This window comes from Pogoniulus pusillus, chromosome 4 (genome assembly GCF_015220805.1).
Source record: "Pogoniulus pusillus isolate bPogPus1 chromosome 4, bPogPus1.pri, whole genome shotgun sequence".
Classification (NCBI taxonomy): Eukaryota; Metazoa; Chordata; class Aves; order Piciformes; family Lybiidae; genus Pogoniulus; species Pogoniulus pusillus.
In genome coordinates, this window is record NC_087267.1 from 39,784,653 (window position 1) to 39,810,302 (window position 25,650).

General features: G+C 43.1%; 1 protein-coding gene across 4 annotated transcripts; it reads right to left on the reverse strand.

The window, feature by feature from the left end:
* Positions 1 to 5,073: 5,073 nt before the first annotated feature.
* OPTN (optineurin) lies at positions 5,074 to 25,376 on the reverse strand. Of its 4 annotated transcripts, none has more exons than XM_064142635.1 (14): positions 25,268 to 25,376; positions 24,239 to 24,418; positions 22,168 to 22,370; positions 19,443 to 19,601; positions 18,097 to 18,173; positions 15,649 to 15,783; positions 14,404 to 14,488; positions 11,241 to 11,356; positions 10,420 to 10,569; positions 8,922 to 9,015; positions 8,118 to 8,276; positions 7,305 to 7,435; positions 6,292 to 6,371; positions 5,074 to 6,051 (listed from the first exon to the last, which is right to left on the reverse strand). In XM_064142635.1, exons 2-14 carry the CDS (start codon positions 24,402 to 24,404, stop codon positions 5,930 to 5,932), a joined length of 1,677 nt encoding a protein of 558 aa, XP_063998705.1. In that variant the 5' UTR covers positions 24,405 to 24,418; positions 25,268 to 25,376; the 3' UTR covers positions 5,074 to 5,929. The 4 variants fall into 4 exon arrangements, with proteins under 4 accessions (XP_063998705.1, XP_063998707.1, XP_063998704.1 ...); XM_064142637.1 differs by lacking the exon at positions 25,268 to 25,376 and adding an exon at positions 25,131 to 25,220; XM_064142634.1 differs by lacking the exon at positions 25,268 to 25,376 and having other exon boundaries at positions 15,649 to 15,780.
* Between the last annotated feature and the right edge of the window lie 274 nt (positions 25,377 to 25,650).

The following is a 25,650-nucleotide window of genomic DNA, read 5'->3' on the forward strand; positions in this document are numbered from 1 at the left end:
TGAGAGGATTTTCAGTCCGGTTCAGTATTTCTTTGGTGGGAACAAGCATGATTGTCCGAGAAATGGCATTTCTGAACATCCTACAAGCTCGTTGCTCCAGGCCCAGTCTCCTTGTATCATTTATATGCCATATGCAGAAACCACCAGCCAAAAGCCAGGTGATTAATCATAGAATCAACCAGGCTGGAAGAGACCTCCAAGATCATCCAGTCCAACCTAGCACCCGGCCCTAGCCAGCCAACCAGACCATGGCACTAAGTGCCTCATCCAGGCTTTTCTTGAACACCTCCAGGGACGGTGCCTCCACCACCTCCCTGGGCAGCCCATTCCAATGCCAATCACTCTCTCTGGCAAGAACTTCCTCCTAACATCCAGCTTAGACGTCCCCCGGCACAACTTGAGACTGTGTCCCCTTGTTCTGTGCTTTAATCTTGTCTTTTGTCTAAGGGAAAACAAGGAAGATGTACTCTTAAACCTGTGTTATTGAGCATCTGCTGGCCATGGCCACCTCTCATGGTAGCACATCTGTCCTCTGGACTGCAGTTCATGATGAGAACCACAGACAAGTAATCCTCCCTGCTGCACAAACAGAATTCAGGTGTCTTGGAGTTCTGCTCGTTGCAGTTCCTTCTCCCCTGATTTGTACAATTGGACATAATATCTTATCTTTCTGTGAAGACCTACTCCAGCTAATGACCCTGTCTTCCAGTTAGTACTCCTGTGCTAAGAACCCCTTTCTGAAGCATTTTAAAGTGATTCATTTTGACTTGACAGATGCATAAATAATTCCTCCTTTGGCCTTTCACATTGATTTTCTGTGTTTTCATTAAGGTTATTGCTCCTCAGATGAAATGAGCTCTATTATCATTCTATGACTTTGATTTTGGCCCAGTAGCATTTCTATCAGATTTTGATCGTTGCACAGTCCATAATTATCACAAAGCACCTCTAATAAAATTGGATTCAGGGAAAAAGCCCATAAATCCCACTGTCACAAGGAACCAATTAGAAGGCAATGAGATATTTCATCTGCTAGCAGTACTTGTAATTGGTGAAGGAAGTTGCATCCAAACTAATGAATAACTCTTCACAACAGCTTTCTCTCAGCTCTTGAGTTACCTGCAATAATGGACCGAGCTGTGTGAGAACATGAGCTGTATCTGACAGAAAACAAGAATATGGAGTATACAGGTGATAATCAGAACAACAGTGACAGCCAGCAAAACAAAAGCAACTCCTCGCTTTAATTACAAGGGAACAAAGGAATTGTTTCTCCTGGTGTTGGTAGCTGAGAACTCGCTGACAACGTGACATGAACAATGCACTGAAGGAAGATTCTCTTTGGCCCAAGAAACACCCCCAGGTATTTTTCTTGTGGATATCTTAAGAATATTTGTCTGTTGGGAGTGCAACATAAAGCTTTCACTAGTGAGGCCTTTGGTTTGAGTTATTCAGGTCTAGAATAGCTTCTGTTTCAAGTTTAAAAACAAAATATTGAGTAGAATATTGACTCACCAAGCTTTTTGTTTCTAATTCCACAAGTGATCAGCAGTTTTCTGTGATTTGGATTTTCATCCACCAGGCATTTTAAGAAGCACTTATTTATGGAAGAATGTGCCTTGTATAAGCAGAAATATCTGCTCTGACTCGTCTCGTTACCTTGTGGTAACCGGCAATCCCTGACACTTTCTCCTACAGAGCTGTTCCATTCTCTTTAGCTCACTATCATGACATAAGCTATACATACAAATTCTACTGCACAGCCATCACTCCCACAGGCTTATACCATTCTTCCAATGTTCAGAATGATGGAGCACAGAAGCATGTTGACTAGCCACATGTGATCTGATCTTTACTATCATTTGGAAGAAGAACATCCCTGCCCTGGTGCCTGAGAAGCTGTGCTGCTCTCCATTAGCTACCACTGATGGAAAACAGCAGCACTTGGACTTTGTACCACAGCTTCATTTCTTTCCCTTGAGAGTGGTCTGCATGAACTTGGCTGAAGCTGGGTGGACAGTGAAGTTTTCCATGTACTCGAATGTCTTTTTCTAAACCAGAACTCATCTTCCAGGTTCACAAATAAGCCTCCTCACCAGTCAAAACACTTTGCTGGGACAGACACCATGAGCACAGTGGAGAGAGAACAAGCAATGGAGAAAAAAAAAAGCAGCTTCTTTTATCTATTCACTCTTAAAATTGGATCCAAGCATTTCTTAAAGTGAAACACCTCCGTGAAACAAGTCACAGTAAAGGCCATGGGGACCAGTTACTGTCGGTCACAGAGCAGAGTTTCATATTTCTTTCAGAGAGATGACACAGCTCCTAAACCACGTCATGGAGGGTGAGTACATGACTCCTTCACATACACAACACAGTGAAGACAGTAGATGTGTAGAGAGATGTGTTTGAACACTGGGTCTTGCTTGCCTGGTGTAGTGTTTGTGGGGAAGGGATTACCCTTCTGTTGCTCAACAGTGACAATCACTGTCTCTATTTCTGGCGTACATGGGAACTCAGAAACCCCAGAATTTAGGACTAAAACCATTGCTAACTGTAGTCCTATCATAATTTGTCCTGACATTTAATACCTTTCAATATATATTCTGTGTGACAGGTACAGAAGTAGCTGTACTTTTCCAGTGAAGAAAACGTAGCATTAATGGAAGTCTGCTAAGTCTGACTCTGTGCCACCCCCTTTGTCCCTTGCCTGCTTTCCTGAGTATGATTCTATTTCCTATAACTCCTGCAAGGGGCTACAATAAACACTCATCATAACTGTCAGTTTTCTCTTTAGAAATTCCCACTTGGGACTACTCAAGGTTTGCCTGGTGAATAATTAATGTTATAATGGTCTTTTGCCCTGATTTATTGTGTTCCAAGTGGAATTCATGTCCTTTTTATTAAATAAACTTAGTGGTTTTATTAGACTAATGCTGAATATCTAGCATTCTGATCAGACTGCACAGTAGTAGCAGTTTATAGTGACTGTAGCCATATCCTAAAAGCATCAGAGAATCACAGAATGTCAGGGGTTGGAAGTGACCTCAAAAGATCATCTAGTCTAACCCTCCTGCCAGAGCAGGATCACCTCTAGCAGATCACACAGGAATGCATCCAGGCGGGTTTTGAATATCTCCAGAGAGGGAGACTCCACAACTCCCCATGGCAGCCTCTTACCAGTGCTCTGTCACCCTCACAGGGAAAAAATTCCTCCTCATGTTTACATGAAACTTCCTATGCTTCAATTTCCACCCATTGCCCTTTGTCCTGTTGTTGGGCATCACTGAGCAGAGTCTGTCTTGCTCCATGCTCTTGGCACTTACCCCTTACATATTTATAACCAGTAATGAGGTCACCCCTCAGTCCCCTCTCCTCCAAAGAAGCTGGATACTTGAAGAAGTCAACCACTTTCACTCATACTACTTCTACAGGAAGCTGCTGAGCCACACAGTTCTTCAGGGGGATTTTAGGTGACTCCACAGAAGACATTTCTCTCACTTTTTTTACTTCTGCTAATTTCTTTCTGCATTAGGAATATGCAGTTGCCTCAAATCCAGAGACAAATTCCTGGTTGCCTGCCTTTATTCTGCACAGCCTTTTAGCTGATAAATCCTTCAGGCACACCCTATGGTTAGAGTAAGGTTTTGGGATAAGAGTACCCTGTCTTTTGTCCAAACCACTACAACTGTGCAAGCAAAAACTAAATACAACTCCATTTTGGTATAGTTTTGCTCTTTATACAAACCTGCTGTGGTACAGGTGCTTTAGTTAGAAATGCACTCTCGTTTTTTATCTTCTGGAGATCCAAGTATTTCTGCAGATCACGCTGCCTGTATTTGGCAGATTCAGGCTTCCTAACTCTGTCAACCCAACACCTCTGAGACCAGGGCACTGCCACGTCAAATCAGGAAACATTCAGGCTTATTGTCATGTGAATTTTGAAGTGGAAAGGTGAACTAAGTAATCATTTGGTATTAACAATAAAACATTGAACTTTGATATTCAGGCTGTGTGACCATCACACCCTTCTCCTTCTGAATACCCAGTTCACCATTCTGGCAATCAGAATGAAGTGGACTGGGCACAAGCAAACCTTGCTGGTGCCCATTTGTGAGCCTAACAGACTTACCACAGAATCATAAAATGGTTTGTGTTAGAAGTAACTTCTAAAGATTACCTAGTCCAACCACCGTGCAGTGAGCAGGGACATCTTTAATTAGATCAGACTGCTCAAAGCTGCAGCCAACTTGACCTTGAATGTTTCCAGGAATGGGGCATCTACCACCTGTCTGCGTAACCTGTACTAATGTTTCACCACCCTCATTTGTTTACAGTTTCTTCCTTTTATCTAAGCTGAATCAACATTATTTGAGTTTAAAACCATCACTCGTGTCCTGTCACAACAGGCCCTGCTAAAAAGGCTGTCCCCATCTTTCTTGTAGGCCTCTTTTAAGTACTGAAAGGTTGCAAGGTGGTCTCCCTGGACAGTAACGAAAGAAATGGTTGGACTTGATGATCTTAAAAGTCTTTTCCAGCCTCAGAATCTAGGAACAAAACAGCACAGATTTAACCACTGGACTGTTAGGAGTCCTGGCATGTTTCTTTCCAGAAATTCAGTTTAGAACAGTGAAGGAAAAGAAAAATCTTTCCCTATCTCAAAGCTGGCAAAATCCACCTGAAGACTTCCTTCCAACTGGGCAGTGCCAACGTGACCAGTGTGTTCTTTTCTTCAGCAGGAAAATGGTGCCATAAGGAGACACCATTTTGGCTGAAGGTTTTCATGTCTCTCGTTTCCTTTCCCTGCAGTTTCCAACAGTGCAAATGTTAGCTATTTGCAAAAGACACAGAACTCCTGATCTGCATGGATCCCAGTGATTTGCTGGTTCATGGTCTGTTAAAAGTTGTGCATTTTCCTCCCCTATGCAATGGCAAGTTAAGAACTGTTTTTATTTGAGATAAAAACACCAGGGAGGGCAAGCACAGAGCTAGCATTCTACAGCTCTTCTTATGCAAGGTTTTCAGCCACAGGGATTTGTAATCCTCTGTCAGCCTCCAAAGCATTCACAAGCATTTACACTTCAATAGATTTATTTTGAGATGTGAAAATCCAGTATATTCCTCTTTTTAAATTAGGTAACATCCATCTCAGGGCTTTCTAGCACAAGTACTGTACAGGTTCAAATAAATTTATTATAATAAAGAAGAATCAAGACAACACCTGAAAAACAAACAGTTCTATAAAACCAAGTGACTTAGGTACACCAGCAGCTACATATATCAGACCTAAATGATCCATTTTAAACCTTACCCACATCTGGCTAAAGCAAGTGGTTATGTAAGCCATCAAAAATTCGACATCAGATTAGAATGGTCACAAGGGCAGCAATAAAACTGCCATCTGGAAAAGGAGCAGGGTTCATTTCAAATGTTCTATGAATACAGCACTACTCCATTTGCCAAAAGCTTCTCAAACAGCTTTTTTTAATGACTTGGTTTCCTGATATATAGTATATGAGAGGTGGTATTTACAGACTCACAGTACTTGTCATTTTAAAGCATATACTCATCTCCCTTCTGACTTCAGTGATTCAGCCCTGTTCTGTGGGCTAGCCCTAAGAGCAGAGCACATCAGGGGAATGTTCCTTAAAGATTTCATAGCAGCAGACACACCAGGAATTCTTTAATGCATCCATGTTGTTACTCTATAAAAGTTCTTTCCTTAAAGCAGATTAAAACAAGATTAGTGAGTATGGGGCAGGACAAGAGTTTTACCCTTTCCCCACTGAATTAATGAGAAAATAAAATGGAAAGCTCCTTCGTGAGATGTAGAGTTTGTAGGGTTGAGGGTTGTTTGAGCAGGAAGGGGGGAAAAACAATAGTGTTTGGCAAGTGAAATTCCAGAAGATGAGGAATTGGAGAGCATCACTCAATTAATGCAGTCCATAACATGAATCTGCAGTGTGTCCAGATCAGGTAGAATTTCTTCACATTTGGGACATGAATATATTGAGATATTCTGCTGCTCTGGCCAGTCTTGACTACCAGTTCCTGCAAGCAAAGAAGATAAACAGTTATCTGTTATATTACTTGATTTTTCCATCCTTTCTGTGGAGCGGTGAAAAGAGAACTGGCTTGCTCCTAACAGCCAAAGAATCGAGGTCTCTGCAGCTACCCAGTTGCCACAACAGCAGTGGGGGAGCTGAGGAGCTGCCTGCAGCCAAACAAAGCTGTTTTAAACTGAACACAGCATGGGCTGGCTCCAGGACCTGGAGAGGCTGCTGACAGTACCTCTTTGGACAAGGTGAGGTGAGTGTTCCCGATCTGGTGCCCTGGCTCCGTGACGATTCTGCATCTCTGCCAAAGAGTTCCTGCGGAGAGTTAAGTCAGTCAAAGACTCTGAAAAAGACTCACCAAAAGGTGTCCTCTCTTTGTCTCCAGAAAAGGTGAGCAAAAATAAATCAAAGAATTTGCAAGCAAATCACATCCAACTGGTCATGCATTTAGTTCACAACTGCTTCTCAGAAATGGGACCTAGAAACGGGACCTAGAAACACTGCTGTTTTGTGAGATCATGCCAGGGTCCTGCTAAAGTCAGGGTCATACAACTGACACCAGCAGGATTTGGGCAGAGGAGAGATACATATCTAGGGATCTGGGGCACGCTCCCCTGGAGAACTCCAGGACTCTCATCTTTTCAGGGCAAACCACACATTTGATTCAAGTAGAAAAGCAAATTACACCAGCAAAAAGGGTTCAGTGTGTGGTTAATGTGAAATGTAACTTGATTCTTCTAGGCACTCCTCTTGTATCCACAGATTCCACAGTATGAGTGTAGGGGACAGCTCAAAGTGATAAAACAATGCAATTCCAGGAGATCACAGTACTTGAAACTATGAGTAGCCCCTCACTGCTTCCACCTGAAGAAGTGGCAAATAACCCTGGCATGCGTGCAGCAAGCTCAGCTGTAGATTTACCCCTCAGACTGAGGGGAGAACCCAAAGAAGCTCACATGAATCAGCAGAGAGAATTTACCAAGTATGAATCATCCAAAATGAAAACTTGATAAGGCACCCAAGTGAAAGCTAACACACCTTATAGAGATTCTATCACAAACTTAAAATAAGAAGTCAGGCAATTCTTTCTTCCCCCCACTTTTAAAATTTAAATTAACCAAGAAATGAATGTCTGCAAAATTGTTTGCCTTTCTAGTGAGATGCCAGCAAGACAATGTTGGTCAGTTCCAGCACACAGGGTAACAAGATGGTCCAAAGGCAGCTCAGATGAAGTAAATCTGTTCTCACCGGCCAAGCTCTTCAAGGTTTTGCTGCTCTTTTAGCAGGTATGCCAGCTGGACAGCCAACTGTTCCTTCTCCTCATGGATCTTCTCTCTTGCTGCCCTCTCGGCGTGGAAATCAGAACAATAAACCTCCATCTGATCAGAGAAATGAAATCATGCTGAGAATTTCTAACTTAGATTGAACCATATTGAACTGTATTCATATGAGCTGTATCACAGCCTGCATCTACTCAAAACACTCCTAGAGCACCTACACACTGCAGAGCAAAGGCCTCCACTACTTACAAGGTGAAGAAGTTTCAGTACTTCCTGGATCTTCTATCAGACACTTCAACTGTCCTGTCTGGGACAATACTATTGTCCTCTGCTGTACAGAGGCAGAAGTGAGGAACAGACAGGTAGTGAGAACGTGACTTGCCTGATAACACAGACCAGCCGGTGGCACAGAGAGTAGAAATAGGCCATGATGCCAGTTCTGTGCCTTAAATGTGAGATGGATCCTTTCTAGTCACCCTTCACACATGCTGGTGTGAGTAAAATCGTCCCTAAAATCTATGCTGTGAGTCTTAGAATAGTGTTTTTAAAATACACAACACATTTACTCCCAAATTTTGTTTGTTGTGCCAGACTCCAGCATACACAGTTCCTCCTACAGAACTGTAGGATAGGGTGGGAAATGCTCTGCAAGGCAGGCTGGGTAAGGAAATCATGCTTTGGAATTGAGGAAATGAAATCAGTGTTCCAGAGCAAGCCATTAAACACATTAAACGTTTCTGAATAGCAGGTGGGGGAACTAGGCAGTTTCTGAAGGTGTTACCTGAGCTCGGAGCACAGCCATGGTTTCAAGATCCTCCTCTTGCTTTGCAATTATTTGCTTCATTTCATCTATCTGGAGTTGCTTCGCAGCAAGAGCTTGCTCTGCCAACTCCACCTTTGCAGTCAGCTGTTCCACCACAACCTTATCTACTCTGTCCAGCTGTGAAGAAGAACTATGATTATGAGATGGACTCAGAATACAACCCTGGTTGAAGTAAAGTTCACTTTTTACTCGTCCTGCCCTTGGAAAAGCTTCCAATTTTGGTCATCAAAAGAACCTGGACTGAGAGAGCAGTGGTGACTGCCAATTTTATTTTACAGATCAGTTTTGAGCTTTCAAACTACATAGTATCAAGTTAAAAGAGATCTGCCCAATGGACACTGGAAAGGATGTTTTCCCACTTTCCAAAACCATCCAGAAAAATGTGGCACTTCCATGCTGCCTCACTTACAGCAAGGCCTCACTGTGGCAGGCACTGTGTTTACAGTCACAAGACTGTTGAGTGGTTTATCTTCCCACAAATTACATTTCAGGAACATCTATTCACGTTTGATTATCACTAAGGACTGGACTCCATACTGTGCTGCAGGTTAGCTCTTATCTAGAAAACACCATGGAACTGCTGTGTGGATAAAGTTTTCTGTGACCACACAAGGATCTGTTTATCAGAGCAATGCTGCTGTGTTGTGTACTGTATTATGTGTAGAGATGACAACTGTTCCCTGCCCAAATTTGTTTCTAGGTACATTCTCCCATCCCTTCCCATCCCCCTTTAAATATGATTTCTTCTTGTAATGAGTTTACCTCTTTGAGTTTCATTTCATCTATTCTTTTCTTTGCCTCAGTGAGTTCAGGAAGGAGTTTGTTATATGCATCCTGCAAGGTACTGTATCGTGCCCTGTTCATGACAAGAAAAGAGGTGAAATTTGAAAAACTTAAAAATTCTTTGAAATCTAAATAATAATGGTAGAATTTAGGAAAAAAAATCAGTTCCTTGCAAATCAGTCTGTATTTCTAGAGAGGAAGAAATCACGATTGCTCCATGTCTTATTGTCTCTTTTCCAATCAGACCATGCTCTATCCATGAACTGAGTCCAAACAAATCACAGTATCACAGTATTATCAGGGTTGGAAGAGACCTCACAGATCATCAAGTCCAACCCTTTACCACAGAGCTCAAGGCTACACCATGGCACCAAGTGCCATGTCCAATCTTGCCTTGAACAGCCCCAGGGACGGCGACTCCACCACCTCCCCGGGCAGCCCATTCCAGTGTCCAATGACTCTCTCAGTGAAGAACTTTCTCCTCACCTCGAGCCTAAATCTCCCCTGGCGCAGCCTGAGGCTGTGTCCTCTCGTTCTGGCACTGGCCACCTGAGAGAAGAGAGCAACCTCCTCCTGGCCACAACCACCCCGAAGAAACCATCATCCAATATTTTTACACTAAGATCACAAATTTTGTTCAAAATGCTAACACTTCTCTTAGGAAGACATCAAAGTCTTGACTCAGAGATATCAAGCAAAAGAGAACTCATCAGAACCAGACACAAACTCCCTAGGTAAAAAGCAGCTTCTCCAAAAGCTGAAGACACAACCTTAGATTCATAGAACAGTTTGGGTTGGAAAGGATCTTAAAGATCACCTAGATCCAATGCCCCTGCCTTCCACTAGATCAGGTTGCTCAAGGCCTCATCCAAGCTGGCCTTGAACACCTTCAGGGAGGGATCCTTCAGGAAGTTCAGCTTCTCACTACAGCTTGCACTGACATTTTCACTGCACATGACAGAGTGGCAAGCCAAAGCAAACAGCTCAGCTTCACTGCACACTTACCTCTCCTAGCTGCAAATGCAGGGACTGCAGACCTCTTTATTAACGTTATTTTCCCATCACTGTCACCATCTGACTTGTTCCTGCCCTCCAAGATGTGGATGCTAGTCAGTGGGACTATCATCCCTTTTCTACTTCCTCTACTTTTATACCTGACCTTGTTCCACCTTTGACTTTATGACAAAAGGAAGATTCAAGTCAGAGCTTACATCTTACATTTTCTTAACTAAAGGGTTCAGGGCCTAATGTGGAGACTCCAGAGTCAAAGTGACACAGACACAAGGTGGATACATGCTTCTAATTCAGACTTTACAGAGGGTCAGAGGGTGCAGAACACAAAACTCATATTTCAGATTCATTTCCCCTTTGGGAAGGTCAGGTCAGGTTGGACTTGGTCAGGTTTGGTCAGGTTCCCTTGGACTTCCCTTCCTCACTGACAGTATCTTCCTGGAATAGCAAACCGAGTTGTACTCACTTTTCTTCATGTGTCTTGGCTTGTTCCAGCTTGACCTCTGCCTGCATGCTCTCCACCTGAAGTTCCAGCTTCTTGATGGTGTACATTACCTGCTGCTTCTCTTCCAATTCTGATGCAGCAGCTGAGCTTTTTCTTTCCAGTACTTGACACCTGATAGAGAAAGAAAAGGTTGATCTCTCCTGTTCACCTTTCCCTGATGGGTTTGGCACACTAGAGTTATTAGACAAAGAACATTTGTGTGGTCCACTTTAAAATCATAGAAGCCAAAAAAGGCTTAATTTGATTAAGAATAGGGAAAGACAGAAATGCATCTATACACAACCTACCAAACCAACCGGTTTCTTACTACTATAAATCAAAAAGAACTGGACTTTGGCAGAAAACCAAGCAACTAAAGTGAGGGGTTTGTAACCACTTTTCCTAACCTACACAATTTGCCTTCAAAAGCATAGATTGTTCAGATTAAAAGGGTCATAACCAGGTGCCTTAAGCTTCCTCCCCTAAGACTAGAACAGGGATTGATTATGTGAGGCAGAAAACAGGACAGTTTTGCCTTTACATCAGGAAAGGTTAAAATCCAAATCTTAAAATTCAAGGCACTGGACTTCTATTTGTAGAGCTAGTCTGGCAGCTTTGATTTTCTCACAGTGACTCTATTTTTGTGCTTTGATCTCCACTTTCAAAGAAGCAGCAATCTTTTACAGCACTTCTGTGAAACAGAAACGCAAGTTAATATCTGTAGAGCTGGAGAGTTTTCCCAGGTGGGAGCTGTCGTACAAATATAGGTGTCATGGCAAAAGTTTTGTTCTTCTGAACCTTACTTTTCTTGAAGTTTCTTCTGAATCAATTCTGCTTCTTTTAACTTCTCATGGGCTTCCTGAAGCTCTTTAAACAAAGCACAAACTTGCAAATTCAGGGTTTCTACTTCACTGCCAACCTTTTAGAGAAAAAATACAAAAATTACATATGGGCAGCTCAAGATGGCAAAGTTGAAGGCTAAAAACAAGAAGCATAATTCTTTCCCTTGAGAAAACAGCACAAGCCTTCTTGATTACTGCTGCTCCTCTAAGCAACACTTAGAGTCTATCAGAGAAACATATGGAAAAGATCTATCCCCGCCCCAAGATGGGCTTCCAGCCTGCTGGCATCAATGTGTTCTTTAGGAAGAGGTGTGACAGCAGCTATAGATCAGAAGCAATTTGAAAATAAAGAAATAGATAAGATAGGCTAAAAGCTCAGATTTGTCCTCTCAATTATATTCTGCACTGGCACTATCCCTTCTATTCTAGTTTCCTCCATTCTTGTTTTGGGCAGAAAAGAGAATACAGAAGGTTTTATTCTCTGTAATTTATTTTGTTTACAATGAATTTGTTGCCACTCTCCAGCCAAGTGGCACCCTTTCAACACATACCAGCCTCTTCTCCCATGCCACACACAGGAAAACCACAGGTCTGGAAGACTTCAGTTCCTGATTTTTGAAGGAGAAAATACAACCCCAAATGGTGACTCTATTACCATGAATTCATTAGTCAACTCTGCAAACTAAGAAAATTATTCCAGTAAAATTCTAATTGGTTTTGTTGCAAGTTTCTGGCACTTTCATTTGGCCTTCAGACCATGGGAAAGTCACCAAAGGATCCTAAACATGGGGAAAAAAATAAGATGGGTAAAACCAGCAGCTGAGTCCTCCTCCAACACAGCACACAAAGGACACCTCTCAGAGGTTCAACTCTTAAAATACATCCCCACATTCTAGAAGGTTTGAATCCTTTGGCTCCAGCTAGTTTGTATTCTCTGGAGGTACATCCTGGAGCTTTTGTAAAGAAACACCTGAATCTCATCATCACACTAGCATCTGTTTAATTGCCTTCATACTGTTGTTTTCTCTGGTAATGTCTTATGTCAGCAAATGCATGGAAAGTCTCCAGTCCAGCTTGGGAATCAGCTGGGTGGCTATGGCTAAAAAGATATCAGTTGTGTCAGTAGCATGCTGCTGTCCTATTTCCTTGAAGAAAAGCTTCAGTCTTCTAACTGGGAAAGTCCACTACTTCCCCAAGGAAATGAAGTAATACAATTTGTTCAACCCTTATGACATGTTAAGACTTTCACCTTTCATCTCTGAAGAGCAGAACACAACTGTCTACTGACAAATATTGCTGAGCTCCACAAGCTGCCCAAGTTAATGCCATTCACTAGTTGCACCAAGCAAGAGACTCAACATCATGGTGTAAGCACTCAGAAAGCACACTGCACTACACTTTTCCTATCTCAGAAACAAAATGAGATTGTTCTTCTACCATCATAACTGCAAACAAGCCACAAAATTATTGTATGCAGCAATCCAACACATCCAATCACACTCATTTCAGTTTGCAGAGAACTAGACATCAGTAGAAAATGCCTTAACAGGTAAAACCCAGCAAAAGTTTGACTTCATCTAATAAAGCTGGACTGTGAATTCTTGGTCCCTGGTGAAAGGGACTATCCAAGATAGTTATGCCTCCCCATTTTAATACATCCTACCAAAACCATGAACACAATCCTCAAAGCAGGTGCCATGTAAGATCCACATTTAAAGCCTGGTTTATAGTATGCTGACATTGGATTCTGATCCAAAAGTTGACCTAGCCAGCAGCAAGGAAATTCACCAGTCTAGAAGACTTTATGAATCTAGAAATGATTGCACTCCTCTCTGTTTAGTGGGCATGGCCAGGGGAATGAGGTAACTTGCAGCTGTGCGACGCTCCCCTAAATCCTGGCCACCAATCTCACCAATCTCTTTTTGATGGCTGGTGTAATTTGGAACTATCTCTAAGATACATATTGAAAAGTTAAAAATTCACTTCCATACCCTGTACAGGGTAAGTGCCTCTTGCTCCCTGAGCCAAAAACTCCCTGTCCCTGGATGTGTTTAATGCTAGGTTTAAGGAGACCTTGAGCAACCTGGTCTGGTGGAAAGTGTCCCTGCCAAGACAAGGGGGTTGGAACTAGATGATCTTTAAGGTCTCTGCAACCTAAACCATTCTATGAGTTGGAAATCTAGACCCTGAGATTGTTTGTCTGAACAAGTAAGATGCATGTTGTTAAATCTCAGCTCAGGAGAACAAGTACTCAGGGAAGGAGGATTGGGTTAGAGATCACCTAGACAAGATGGACATCCACAAATCCATGGGCCCCAATGGTATGAACCCATGAATGCTGAAGGAGATGGGTAAGATTATGGCTAAGCCACTCTCCGTCATTTTTGAAAGGTCATGGAGAATGGAGGATGCCTGAGGTCTGGAGGAAAGTCAATGCCACTCCAAACTTCAAAAAGGCCAAGAAGGAGGACCCAGGAAACTACAGGCCAGTAACCCATCTCCATCCCTGGAAAGGTTATGGAACAGCTCACTCTAGAGGTCATCTTTCAGCATGCAGAGAAATAGAAGATTATCAGGAGCAGTCAGCATGGATTCATAAATGGGTAATCATGGTTTACCAATGTGACAGCCTTCTGTAATGTTGTGACCAGCTGGGTAACTAAGGTGAGAGTGGTGGATATTGTCTACCTCGGCTCCAGCAAGGCTTTTGACACTGTATCCCGTAACATCTGCATAGGCAAGCTTACAAAGTGTGGGTTTGATGAGTGGACAGTGAAGTGGATTGAGAACTGGATGAATGGCAGAGGGAGAAGACTGTGATAAACAGTGCAGGGTCTAGTTTGCAGGCCTCAGTGTTCCCCAGGGAGTCAGTAGTGTTCCTCAAGGGTCAGTACTGCATCCAGTCTTGTTCACCACACTCATCAATGGTCTAGATGAATGAACAGAGCACTGGAAGAGGCTGTCTAGGGAGGTTATGGAGTTTGCTTTTCTGGAGACTTTCAAAACCTGCCTGGACACGTTCCTGTACAACCTGATACAGGCAAATCTGTGTTAGCAGGGGTGTTGGACAAGATCACCACCAGAGGTCCCTTCCAACCCCTACCAGTCTATGATTCTTACTTACAGCCTCCGAACTCTCCTCTTCTTCCTGTTCTGTTTGTGTCCCACTCTCCAGGCAGTTGACTGTTTCCTTTTCCATCTTTGAGAGCCTGGAATACAGAAGATGACAATAATAATGGATTTGGCCTATACTTAAAATGAGGTTGCAACTATTCAAGGATCTCATGAATGGGTCTCTCTCTCTAACATCACAGTCACAAACACAAAGCCGTGTTTAAAGCAGAGACATGAAAGACAGCCTGCATAACCATGGGGGTCCCTGAAGAACACAAGACACCCGACATGTATTAGATCTATAATTGAAATGGATCTATAAATCTGCAGGTACTGTGAAGGACAGTGAAATTCAGTGCACAGTGACTGATCTTTGGTACACTCTAAAACTGCTGACATTTTGGAAATGGGTCAGTCTTGTCACTGATTCCAGTAACTCATACTGCCTCTATTTCCTTTTCATATTTTCAGAGGCTAAGATTTCTAAGAACCAATTGGCTATGGCCCATTACCTCTCTTAGGAAGATCACATAAAAGCAGGTACCCTGCCACCAACATTTTCACAGCAGGCAATGTTCAGAAGTCTTACTCTGTCTCTGTGACATGGGGATTTGGAACAGCAACTGCCGAGGCAATTTTCCACACCTGAGCAGTAATGCAAATTTATACCAATGTAACTGAGCTGAGGTGGACCCTCATGTAGGTCTCATTTGAAAGAAATCTCTCTTAGGCAAGTTTGGAAACTATTTTAGACATTTCTAAGAAGATTTCCAAGTTCATACATTGCTCAGAATCAATGGCCTTGAAGGTCTTTTCCAACCTGGTTAATTCTGTAAATGCAACCTGCCAATATTCTGAAGAGGACTGTATGCCCTACTTTATACATAGCAATTTGCTAAAGGCCCCACACTCAAATGATTCAGACAAAACCAACTATGGAGGAGTTAGTGGAGAGAACATCTCCAACTAGTCATTCTGACATAACCTGGGGTAAGTTTGAACCCAAGAGGAAATGGGTAATTTATCCTGATGTGTGGTGCTGAAGGAAATAATAAAAAAACACAGAAACTGTTTTGCCCATGCAAGACAATCTGTGGTTTATCCCTCAAAGCACTATCACAAAAAATAAGCTGTTATCACTGAGTGCTAAGGAAATCCCCCATCCAGGTCATACTGGTATTTCAGCTTGTCTCTGATCAGTCACAGACTTGACAACTGCCCCAGCCCTGAGAGTTACCGTGCACCTGCTCCATACCTCTCTTTGTGATCACACAGCTCCTTCTCAAGTTTTTCTCTCTTCTGGGTTTCATTTCTAAGGCAGCAGAGCAGTTGGCTCACAGTTAGCTCTTCAGATTCCAGATTCTTCAATTCATCTGCAGGTTTGTTCCTGCTTCATACCAAACCAGATATAAGTAACAGCAGCTATGATTTTACCAGAGCACTTCCTTATCCCTAATTCTGGGATCCAGACTGAAAGGCCACAGTTTCACACAGCACTGAAAACCAGCAATAAGGAATCATTCCCAAGGACCAAGACCTGCCTGCCTCACAAGCTGATAGCTTCAGTCCTCCTGTGTGCAAATTCAGTTCTTACTTTGCACAGTGGTGTCCCTCAAGCTCAGGGAACAATTCAACACTTAAGTGAGGAAAACAAAAGCAGCCCAGAAAATACGAAACCCAGTGCATTTATTCTGACCTACTTTGCAGCCCCTTCTGTTTCCAAGATGACATTTTTTTCCCAGTGAAACATGCAACATTTCTTATCTCCAGAAGGCATGTTTTACAAAAATGATCATCAGAAATTGCTTCATTTCTCAGAATTAATTTCTTCAATGTTTCATTCTCCCTCATATTCTACAGGCTCTTTTCAAAACTGTTTTATGCTACTGTAGAAATGAACCAAACCAAACACAGAACTATCTCAAAAATAAGGTAATTTCCTGGTGATAAAATACTGTATAATATTCTTTCAATTGTTATATCCATTTAGACAGAAAGTCAGAATCTTCTAACTACATGGTAAGACAGGCAGGTTATACACATTGCACATTCCAGAAGCTCATCTTTAAAACAGCATGCTTTTTAACCTTTGCTTTTTTAATTCAGAAACAGAAAGCAAAGCATGGTCCTCCAGGTGCTTCAAAGATCTACAAATCTTTGGTGAGCAGAGTTCAATACCCCAAAGGCAGTGTTCAGCCAGGATATTTTAAGTAAATAACTTTTATCAGGGGATTTTTAGCGTGCAGCTCTACTCTTACAGAAATAAACACATCTTGAGTGGATCACATTTCTTCAGACCTGTTAACAGCACCAGGCTAAAGTTTCAGTGCTGGACAAAGGCACGTGGTGACACAGGAAATATTTCAAGAGGTACATGTATCCCCTGTTCTTGTAGATATGGCCCAGATACTCATTGAAATGTAAGCCAATTCCACAGATAACTTCTTCTCATACTCAGGATGTTCTCACAAGCCACCACTAATGACAAGCTTAAGGCTTGCAGCCTAGTCAGTGGTCAGCAACTCTCTTGATCATAACCAGTTTTTCCCTCCTTCAACTTCTTAGCTGCATGCTGAGGAATAGGTTTTCTATGTCATTACATGCAAATGCTGTTCTTCCTTACAGGGACATAGAAGTCACAACCTGTCCATGCAGCACAGCCTTCTGGCCTGCTACGCCCTCAGCATTTTCAGTATTCTTTCCTTCCAAAAGCAAAGGACACAAAGTAAGAGCTCAGCCACAACCACCTAGTCACTATATTGGGCAGTATCCAAAATGGAAAGTTTAATAGGATCAGCTGTCTACGTCCATGAGGTGTGAAAGTTCAACTACGGGCAAGAAAGTCCCTTGTGTCCTGAAGGTGATGTAAAGATCAAATTTTGAGAAGTAACCTGAAAAGAATGCTGATGTCTTAAGTCTAGTTACTTGAAAAATAAGGACTAAAAATAAGGTGCAGTCTGTCTGTCTGCTCCATTGTGATACACTTTATACCAAGCACAGAGAAACAGAACTGACACATTCATATCTGAAAGATTACAAGGTTCTTACCGACATCATTATCACAGGATCACAGGATGTCAGGGGTTTGAAGGGACCCAAAGAGATCATCCAGTCCAACTCCCCTGCCACAGCAGGACCATACAATCTAGCTCTGGTCACAGAGGAATGCATCCAGACAGGCCTTGAAAGCCTCCAGAGAAAGAGACTCCATAGCCTCTCTGGGGAGCCTGTTCCAGTGTTCTGTGACCCTTACAGTAAAGAGGTTCCCCCTTGTGTTGAGGTGGAACTTCCTGTGCTGCAGCTTACATCCACTGCTCCTTGTCCTACCACAGGGAGCAAGTGCTTATAATTGGGTGGAGGACAGATACTGTGTTAGCTGGTCTCAAGTGACTAGAAGGGAGTCAATGCAGCTTCTGTCCTTATCTTTTCTATTTGACATCCCTTAGAAGCCTGAAAAGTAGGTATGTGTGAATGCCTGGCCAGCTGGCTAGAACATGTCAGCTCATGAAAACTGGAAGGAAAAACACCAGAGACCCAAGAGTCTTTATGACATGGAAGGATGGTTGCTACCAATGGAGGGGATGCAAGGCCACAGAAAGCCAAGATTTTCTAGAGCATTCCTCACAGAAAAAAAGTTCTCTCACATTGCAAATGAAACCCAATGCAGAAGTCTGGATCACACATCACACAAGAACCTACATACACGTAGACAGAAAGGTTATTGGTCATTTCACCGCTATTCACTTGATGTTCCTTTGCAGTTCTATTTATTTCTCCTTCCTAGGAAAGAAAAAAACAAAACACTATTAGCTTGGAAATCTGAACTAAGAGGGACATGGCTTTATTTACTCAAGTTACAGGAGGAAGAAAACAAGGGAAAAGTACTACGATGACAATAAATATAACACACAATTCCCACAGACCAGTTTCATGTTTGAAAAACTTAAATACTTCACATGCCTCTCCCTCTATCTCTTCCAGAGTGATCAGAGAAGAGGAGCAATGAGATTAGGCCTTCTCCTCTCATCAGCAACTTCCTTGGCTACTCTCCCCTGTAAAGATGACTGGGCAACATATAGCTATAGCAACAGAATGTAGGTGACTTGAAATATAATCCTAAAACCTCTCCTGCCTTTCAAAAGAGTACTTTTTTTTCCTCCACTAAAAAACTCGGCCCCTGATCTTTGCAGCCCAAAGGAGAATCTTCATAGGTTTTGTGCAATCTCAAGTTTTCTTCACTAGCTCCAAACTAGTTTTAATTACATTTTCTTAATTTCTTGCTGCATTTATATCTTTCAGAGGGAGATCTGCTGTTATCAGAATAGCAGAGACTCACACTTTCACGTTCTGCCTGTGAAGGTTTCTCAGATAAACTACTTTTCAGTAGATAAAGTTTTCCGCTTAGTTTTGTTTGCCTGCATCTCTACATGTCTGTCAGTAGAAAGTAAGCCTCATACTCAAAATAAAATGCTCCCCTCTGTGCATATGTGTTGCCCTTTAACAAAACATAGCACCAATGCTTCCAGGAATTCCAACTAAAATAAGACTCTCCACATTCTGAATTAGTTTGAACTAATTCCACCTGCTGGACCATGTTGGTTTTTCCAGAGATTATTTTTAGTGTGATGTAAGCTACCTATGAAATTAATTTACCTGGAGTATGAGAGTGGAAGGACAAAAGTACTTTCCAAGTCTTTTACAACTACATCTTATGTTGTGACACAAAAGTGACTCCACATCAGGTAATCTAAGAGACAACCCAACTCTTCTCCCAAATCCACCATGCCTATACCTTGTGTTACTGCTGCTGCTGGCTTCAGAGATTGGCAGCAAGACTTCACTGACATGGCTACAGATTCACCCTTTCTACTACCTCACTGAAGAATGTTGTCAAGTAAACATTGCCACCATAAGCACAGTGAGACCTGACTTCCTCACTGTTCAGTTTGGTATGAGAACAAAATTCAGTCTGCGAAAAAAGGGAGGAACAAGGTGGTACCAAATTCTCTGGCTGCAGGTCACTGTGTTCTTTCAATTCCCCTCACTTACAGTCATTCCAATCTCCACAAAGGAATCCTCTGCTGAGGAGATGTTCAGCTTGACCTGCAGTTCTGAAATAATGGCTAGCAGATCTGCCTTCTCAGCCTGGAGTCGCTGCACCTGGGATTTCAGCAGCCTCACTTCCTTCTCAGGAGCCACGCAGCTCTCCTGGGATAAACACACCTTGCATTAGCCAACCAAAAGCAAACATACAACAAGGAGCACAAAGCCTGAACTTAACAATGATGTCCTGCATTCCTTCTTTGTTTAGGTTTGCCTGGAAAAACCCACTGTACAGATCCCTAAATTGTAAGCTGGTCCACTGGGCAGCAAGTCTAAATCGTGAAACCAAGTTAATCAAATAATGAGAATCATACCGCTGGAAAACATGGGCCTGACTCTCTGAGTGTACAGATGATTAGGATGTAAATCTTTGTCTGACATTATGTCTCTTACTACCACACAGGGTCTTAGCTAGCCCACAGAATTATTGTCCATACTTACTGTATTTTTTTTTCCCAAATTCTTATTTTCCCAAATCTACCTAAGATTCTAGGGAGAATAAAACAGTAGGCAGAGCTCTTCCACACACCCCACTCAGCCTTCCTCCCAACACACAATTCTCTGTGCCCCATCTCCATTTGTAAATCTCTCCCTTGATCCCCAACCTTCGTACAAAGTCCTTTGTCCCTTCCCTTCCACAAAGCCTCTGTCCCTCAGAGATTCTCCCCCAACATAATCTCTCTTCCTGTCATGACTGTCTCCCATGCTTTTACCTACTCCCATTCCCCAGGGTCCTCAAAACCTTCTCTAAAGCCTCTACATAACCAGGAAGTTTCACTTTTTCTCCTCCATTATGAAACTTTCCCTCTGAGTTTGTTTTCTTGTAATCTGAGCTTTCCACGTCCTGGTAATGTCTTTATTACACCACATGCTGTCAGTCTAAGTTCTGGACAGTTCCTGGAGTCTGAATTGCATTCTCACCTATCGTTTGTGCCCAACCTCCAAACTTTTGCTATGCTGACAGTATCTGTCATCCTGCAGTACCACTCTACCCCCTTGACTGCTGCTGTCTCTGATTTTGTGCTTAGGCTGTAGGAGGATGCAATTAGTCAGCTCCAGTGAAGAAGAGCAAGATCTACAGCAATCTGTGTTAGCACAGGTACAGTTTTGAGAGAAACTCTCCCATGAATGCTGGTTTATCACTAAGAGAGGCAACACAGTACATCTGTGATTTACTTTAGGTGAAACAGAGATGTCAATGGCAGCAATGCATTATAGATTATCTCAGTTAATAGTAAAATACAGAGGTGAGAGAAATTAGACTAATTTTAAATGTCTGTTAGAGGAAATGGTTTCATGCTCTTTCTAAATAATAACAATAAAAAAATAGAAAAAAAATGAAGTAGAACTAAGACATTCTAGAGAGAAAATAATTTTGGCTTAGATGGCATTGTCATGTCATCTGAAAATCATCATCAGGAATGAAAATATTGCTGTTTAAATTACCATTGGCTAATAAAACTGCAAAGAATCAGAGAAGAACCAGAGTTTACTCTCTGAAGCTCTATGAGATAATCAAGAGATTTATTTTTACTTTTCTGGATGTTGGATATTGAAACAGGTTGGATCATTCCATCAATAACATATTTTGAGCATTCATTGTTCTAAACCAAGTAGAGGCAGAATAAATCCTCTACTTCCCCTCAGAAGTATTCTAGATTTTGAGTGTCCTTGACAATCCTAAAATGCAACTTGTAGCCTATGAAGTAAAGATTGTGTAAGTCATACTTACACAACTGCACTATTTATACATGACTTTCTCCCCCAGTGTAACTTCTTAACTCACTGGCCAAATTTGATTTACATGCTCAAAAATTTCTAATAGAGTTCCATAGAGTAGGCAGTGGAGAGAGGAACAGGGACTCTGCTAGTGTCTCTGATGCAAGTAAAAGGCTAGGACACTCATTCTCCATCAGGCAACAGAGAATCCACATGTGTCCTGGAGGTACCAGATACCGTGATGCACCACTCTGGCTCTGCATGAAACTTCCCATTAACCACCTCTTCACACGGGGGACACAAAGCAGATTTTATCCTAATAGGCTTTGCCCACAGATGGCCTCAATACTATCTGAAAAATGTAGTGTGGCTACTAAGCCGTCACTTGCAGTGGTAAAAACAGCATGTTACAGAGTCAAAAGTAAGATGGAGGAATGAAGTTCAGGCAGAGTCAAAGAAAGTAGCAGAAGTCCAGTACAGACTTAACCTGATCTCAGTGAAAGAGCTTTCATGGGAGGACAATGCTATAATAAAAATAGCTAGCAGGTCACTTTTTTCTTATGTGTCAGCTTCCTCCTAGAAACACAAATACAAAAGCAATTAAACAGTCATGAGACACAGAAAATCTAACATGCAAATCGAGGGATAAAGTCAATGGATACCCAAGAGAAAACAAAGAATAAAAAGTTAGCAAGAAATGTTAACTTCTAATTTCTTTTGTCAAGAATGTCAATTATGGTTAAATAAACATTAAATAAAATGTAAATTATCTCAGGTTTAGCAAAATTATTACAGTCTGAGAAGCCTCACTTTATAAAGTCAGGCGAAAACCTTGTTAGAGTATAAGGATAAAAATGGAGATGTTAACAAATCTCCAAACCTCCCTGTGTGCTGATGAGACACAAATGCTCCAGATTTTAAATCATGCAAATCCAACCAAGTCCTTACTTACCATTTCAGCTCCTTCTTCTTTTCCCTTTAAGCTCTGAAGCTGTTGCTGTAGCTGTTCATTTTCAATGCACTTGGCTAGCAAGCACTGCTTAGCCTCTTTGAACTTTGACTCATAAAATTCTCGTTCTTCTTTCTGCTTCTCTCGCCAGATGGAAAGTTCCTCATACCGGTCTTTCATAGCTTGGTTATGCAACTTCATGGCTTCTAAAGCATAGCCAGAGACAAGACATTGATTCACATTAATGCTCTGTCAGTAAACCAGCAGATTTCCAGCACACTGAGCTCAGTTGCAGTATCAGATGAGTTAACAATAACTGGCTAGGAAACATGAACCACCTTCTTGTGTACCTTGAATACCAAACCAAAACTAAACTTAATATCATGTGTTAGCACTATAATAAATAGTGTTAAATCCACTGCTGAAATCACATCCCCACACTTCTTCATTCCTTGACTTATCATAGAATCAGTCAGGCCGGGAAAGGACCACAAGGATCATCTAGATCAAATCCCCCTGCCATGGGCAGGGACACCCTAGCCTAGATCAGACTTCTACCTAAACTGAGAAGTACAAGCAAGAAGTATTGTTCACAAAATGTACTTGGTACTTTACCAACCCAAATGAAACTACTGAACTGAGATTCTGAAACTACTGAGACTTGGTAGGGAAAAAAGGCATTCCAGACTGGAAGAAATTGGATGTCATTAAACTGAATGTCTCAACTATGCCAAACAATGCTCTGCTTGAACAGTTGCTTAAGATCTGATGGAAAGCACTGAAAAAATGAATCCAACAACTTAGAGCAAAGTCAGTTCGCCCTGGCAGGGAAGCCATGTGTGTGCAACATCATTCTTGCTACTGCAAAATGCTTACAAGATTTTGGGAATAGTCAATGGCAGAATTTCAGACTTGCCTTTTTAAAGCAACAAACTCAAAGCCTGTTGTTTGAAAATATCTTATACATTGTATTTTCCAGTCACTTCCTGATACCATATTATAAACTGCCAATAAATCCTTCAGCTTATGTAAATAAATGCAGTTCTGGAAAATGATTCTGCAAGCTATGAGTTACTGCAGCTGTATATATGGTCCTAAAACATTAGCTTATATAATACTAGAACCCTGCAGCGAAATGCCAGAGACACTTCTAGAAACAACTTTCCTGTTGGATATCCATGAGACTACAAGGACCAGGTCCAAAAATTATTCAGGAGGATTTTAAACACTACGTCAAAATCACAGCACACAAGAAGCAACTTCATGCTTTGCTGGTATATAAACAGTGAGGTACCTCTGCTTTTTGCAAAGAAAATTCCCAGATCCTTTGAGTTTTGCTCCATCCATTTGAAAAATAAGAAATAATTCATATCTGACAACTAAACTCCTGGGATCCAGGAGTTCAGCTGAAAAATTAAAACTACCAGGTGTTTTCAGAGAAATCTATAATTTTTTTCCTAGATAGACCCTGCCATGAGCACAATTTCATTCTGAAGTGCAGAGAATGCTGCACTTCATATTCATTACGCACTACTGAGCTGCCTGCTCTAATTCCCTTCTCTAGCCAAGAGGATGCAGCTCCTTCCAGAGAGCATCCTAACCCAAACTTCTTTGGGTACTGTGTGGTGCCACTCCTCCTGGTCTGCAATGGAGCTGCCCAACAGTCCTAAAATACAAACCAGAAGACCTTTTAGGTGTTGATATGTGAAGAGTGCGTCAAACCAGAAAACCCTTTAGGGCTTGACAGGCAGAGAGTACAGCATAGCAAGAGACTGTTCACCTCACATCCTAAAATGGACACTTCTGTGCTGCCTACATGCATAATTCTAAAGCAAGTAAGTCGTTCACACATTGGTCTGTTCTTCGTCTAATCTTCCCTATCAATTCCATTTTATGTGTCCTATGAAATTGGTCTTGCCACCTGCAGAGTGGTTTATAAAGCAAAATGCTGCTCAGGTCTAAAATTACTATCCAGTAAGGGCAAACAAGTAGAGAAATCATACTCATAGACCAAAAAAATCCAGGAGAAACCTGGGGGTTTTGCATTTCAAGACCAGCTCACTTGTACGTTCACCTTTCAACTCATTGTTCTCAGTGATTAGTTCTTTCATCTGTTGCACCATCTCTTCTGGCGTGTAGGTACTAAGGGTAGGGGCAGCCATGCTGTTGGTTCCATTTTCCATTTTAGGCTTAGGATGCTCTCCATTTTCAGCAGGACGGCTCTTCAACTTGCTGGACATCTCTGAAGTCTCTACTACAAGGTTTGCAAAGAGAAAAGTCTCGTTTTCTTGCCCAATGCTTATAAAGAAAACACAGTAGTATCTTCATTTTATTGAGGCAAACAAGCCACATGCCTTGTCATAACACACGGGCACCTCTCAACCCCTCTGACCCTGCTACGCTGGAGTATCCATAGCCCACTAAGCTCTCACCGGCCTGCAGGAATAAAGCGACGTATCCCTGAGGCGTCTCTCCGGCTAACCAACCCTCCCTCGGGCGCTCCCTTCTCTGGGAATGGAACAGGCCTCCCCCACTCTCCCCTCTGTCCCTCACCAGCCCCAGCGGCGCGCAGCCCGACCGTATGCTGAGTTAGCAGCCGGCAGCTCCCGTGCCCGGGCAGACCTGGCCCCCGCCCGGCCCTGCGGCCGCCTCCGCCTGCCTCCCCGCTCGGCCTCAGCGCGCTCCAACGCTGCATTAAACGCCGAGACTCCACTGCCGATGATTTTTAACTTTCATTTTCGTTTTCTTATCCCTTTTTTTCAGTCTCCACCGCACACCCGGCACCCAGCCGCTGTGCCGGCGGAGGCTGAGGCGCCCGCTCCGCTCATTCGCGGCCGTTCCGTCCCACCACAGCTCCCCACCCGCAGGCCGGGGCGGCCTTCGGTAGCCGCAGCCAAACCGGTGCTTCCCCGCTTGCCCTTCCCGGCGGGGCCCGCCCTCCCCGCAGGCCCACTCTGCAGGCCCACCCCGGATCTGCCGAGTCACCGTGCGAGCCGGGCCACGGGAGCCCCAAGGGGCATCAGCTACCACCCGATGCCCCCAGCGCCGGGCTCGCCTCAGGGGCAGTCCCCGCCGCTCTCCGCCTAGCGCTTTCCCCGCTCACCCCCGTCACGCCGCGCCCATGGCGACAGCAGCCCGGCTCAGCTGACTGCCCTTCCCCGCCTCCTCCTCCGCCGGCGCTTGCCGCGCTCCCTGCGGCCCCCCGCCCGCGCCCTCCCGCGGGCACACGGCGTCGGCTCGGCTGCGTACCCGCAGCTCCCGCCCACAGGACGCTAGGGCCTGCCGGCCGAGCGCGAACCGGAGAGAACCCCGTCAAGGAGAGGCAAAGGTCGTGTGCGAGCGCACTGCCCGTCACAGGGCAGATCGTGGGTCTCGCCGGGAAGAGAGAAAGGCAAGAGGGTATGGTGGAGCAGAGCAGCAGCAGGAGGGATGCTTAGGAGGTGATTTGCATTCCACCGCGGCCTGAAAAGATCAGGCGGCAGGTAT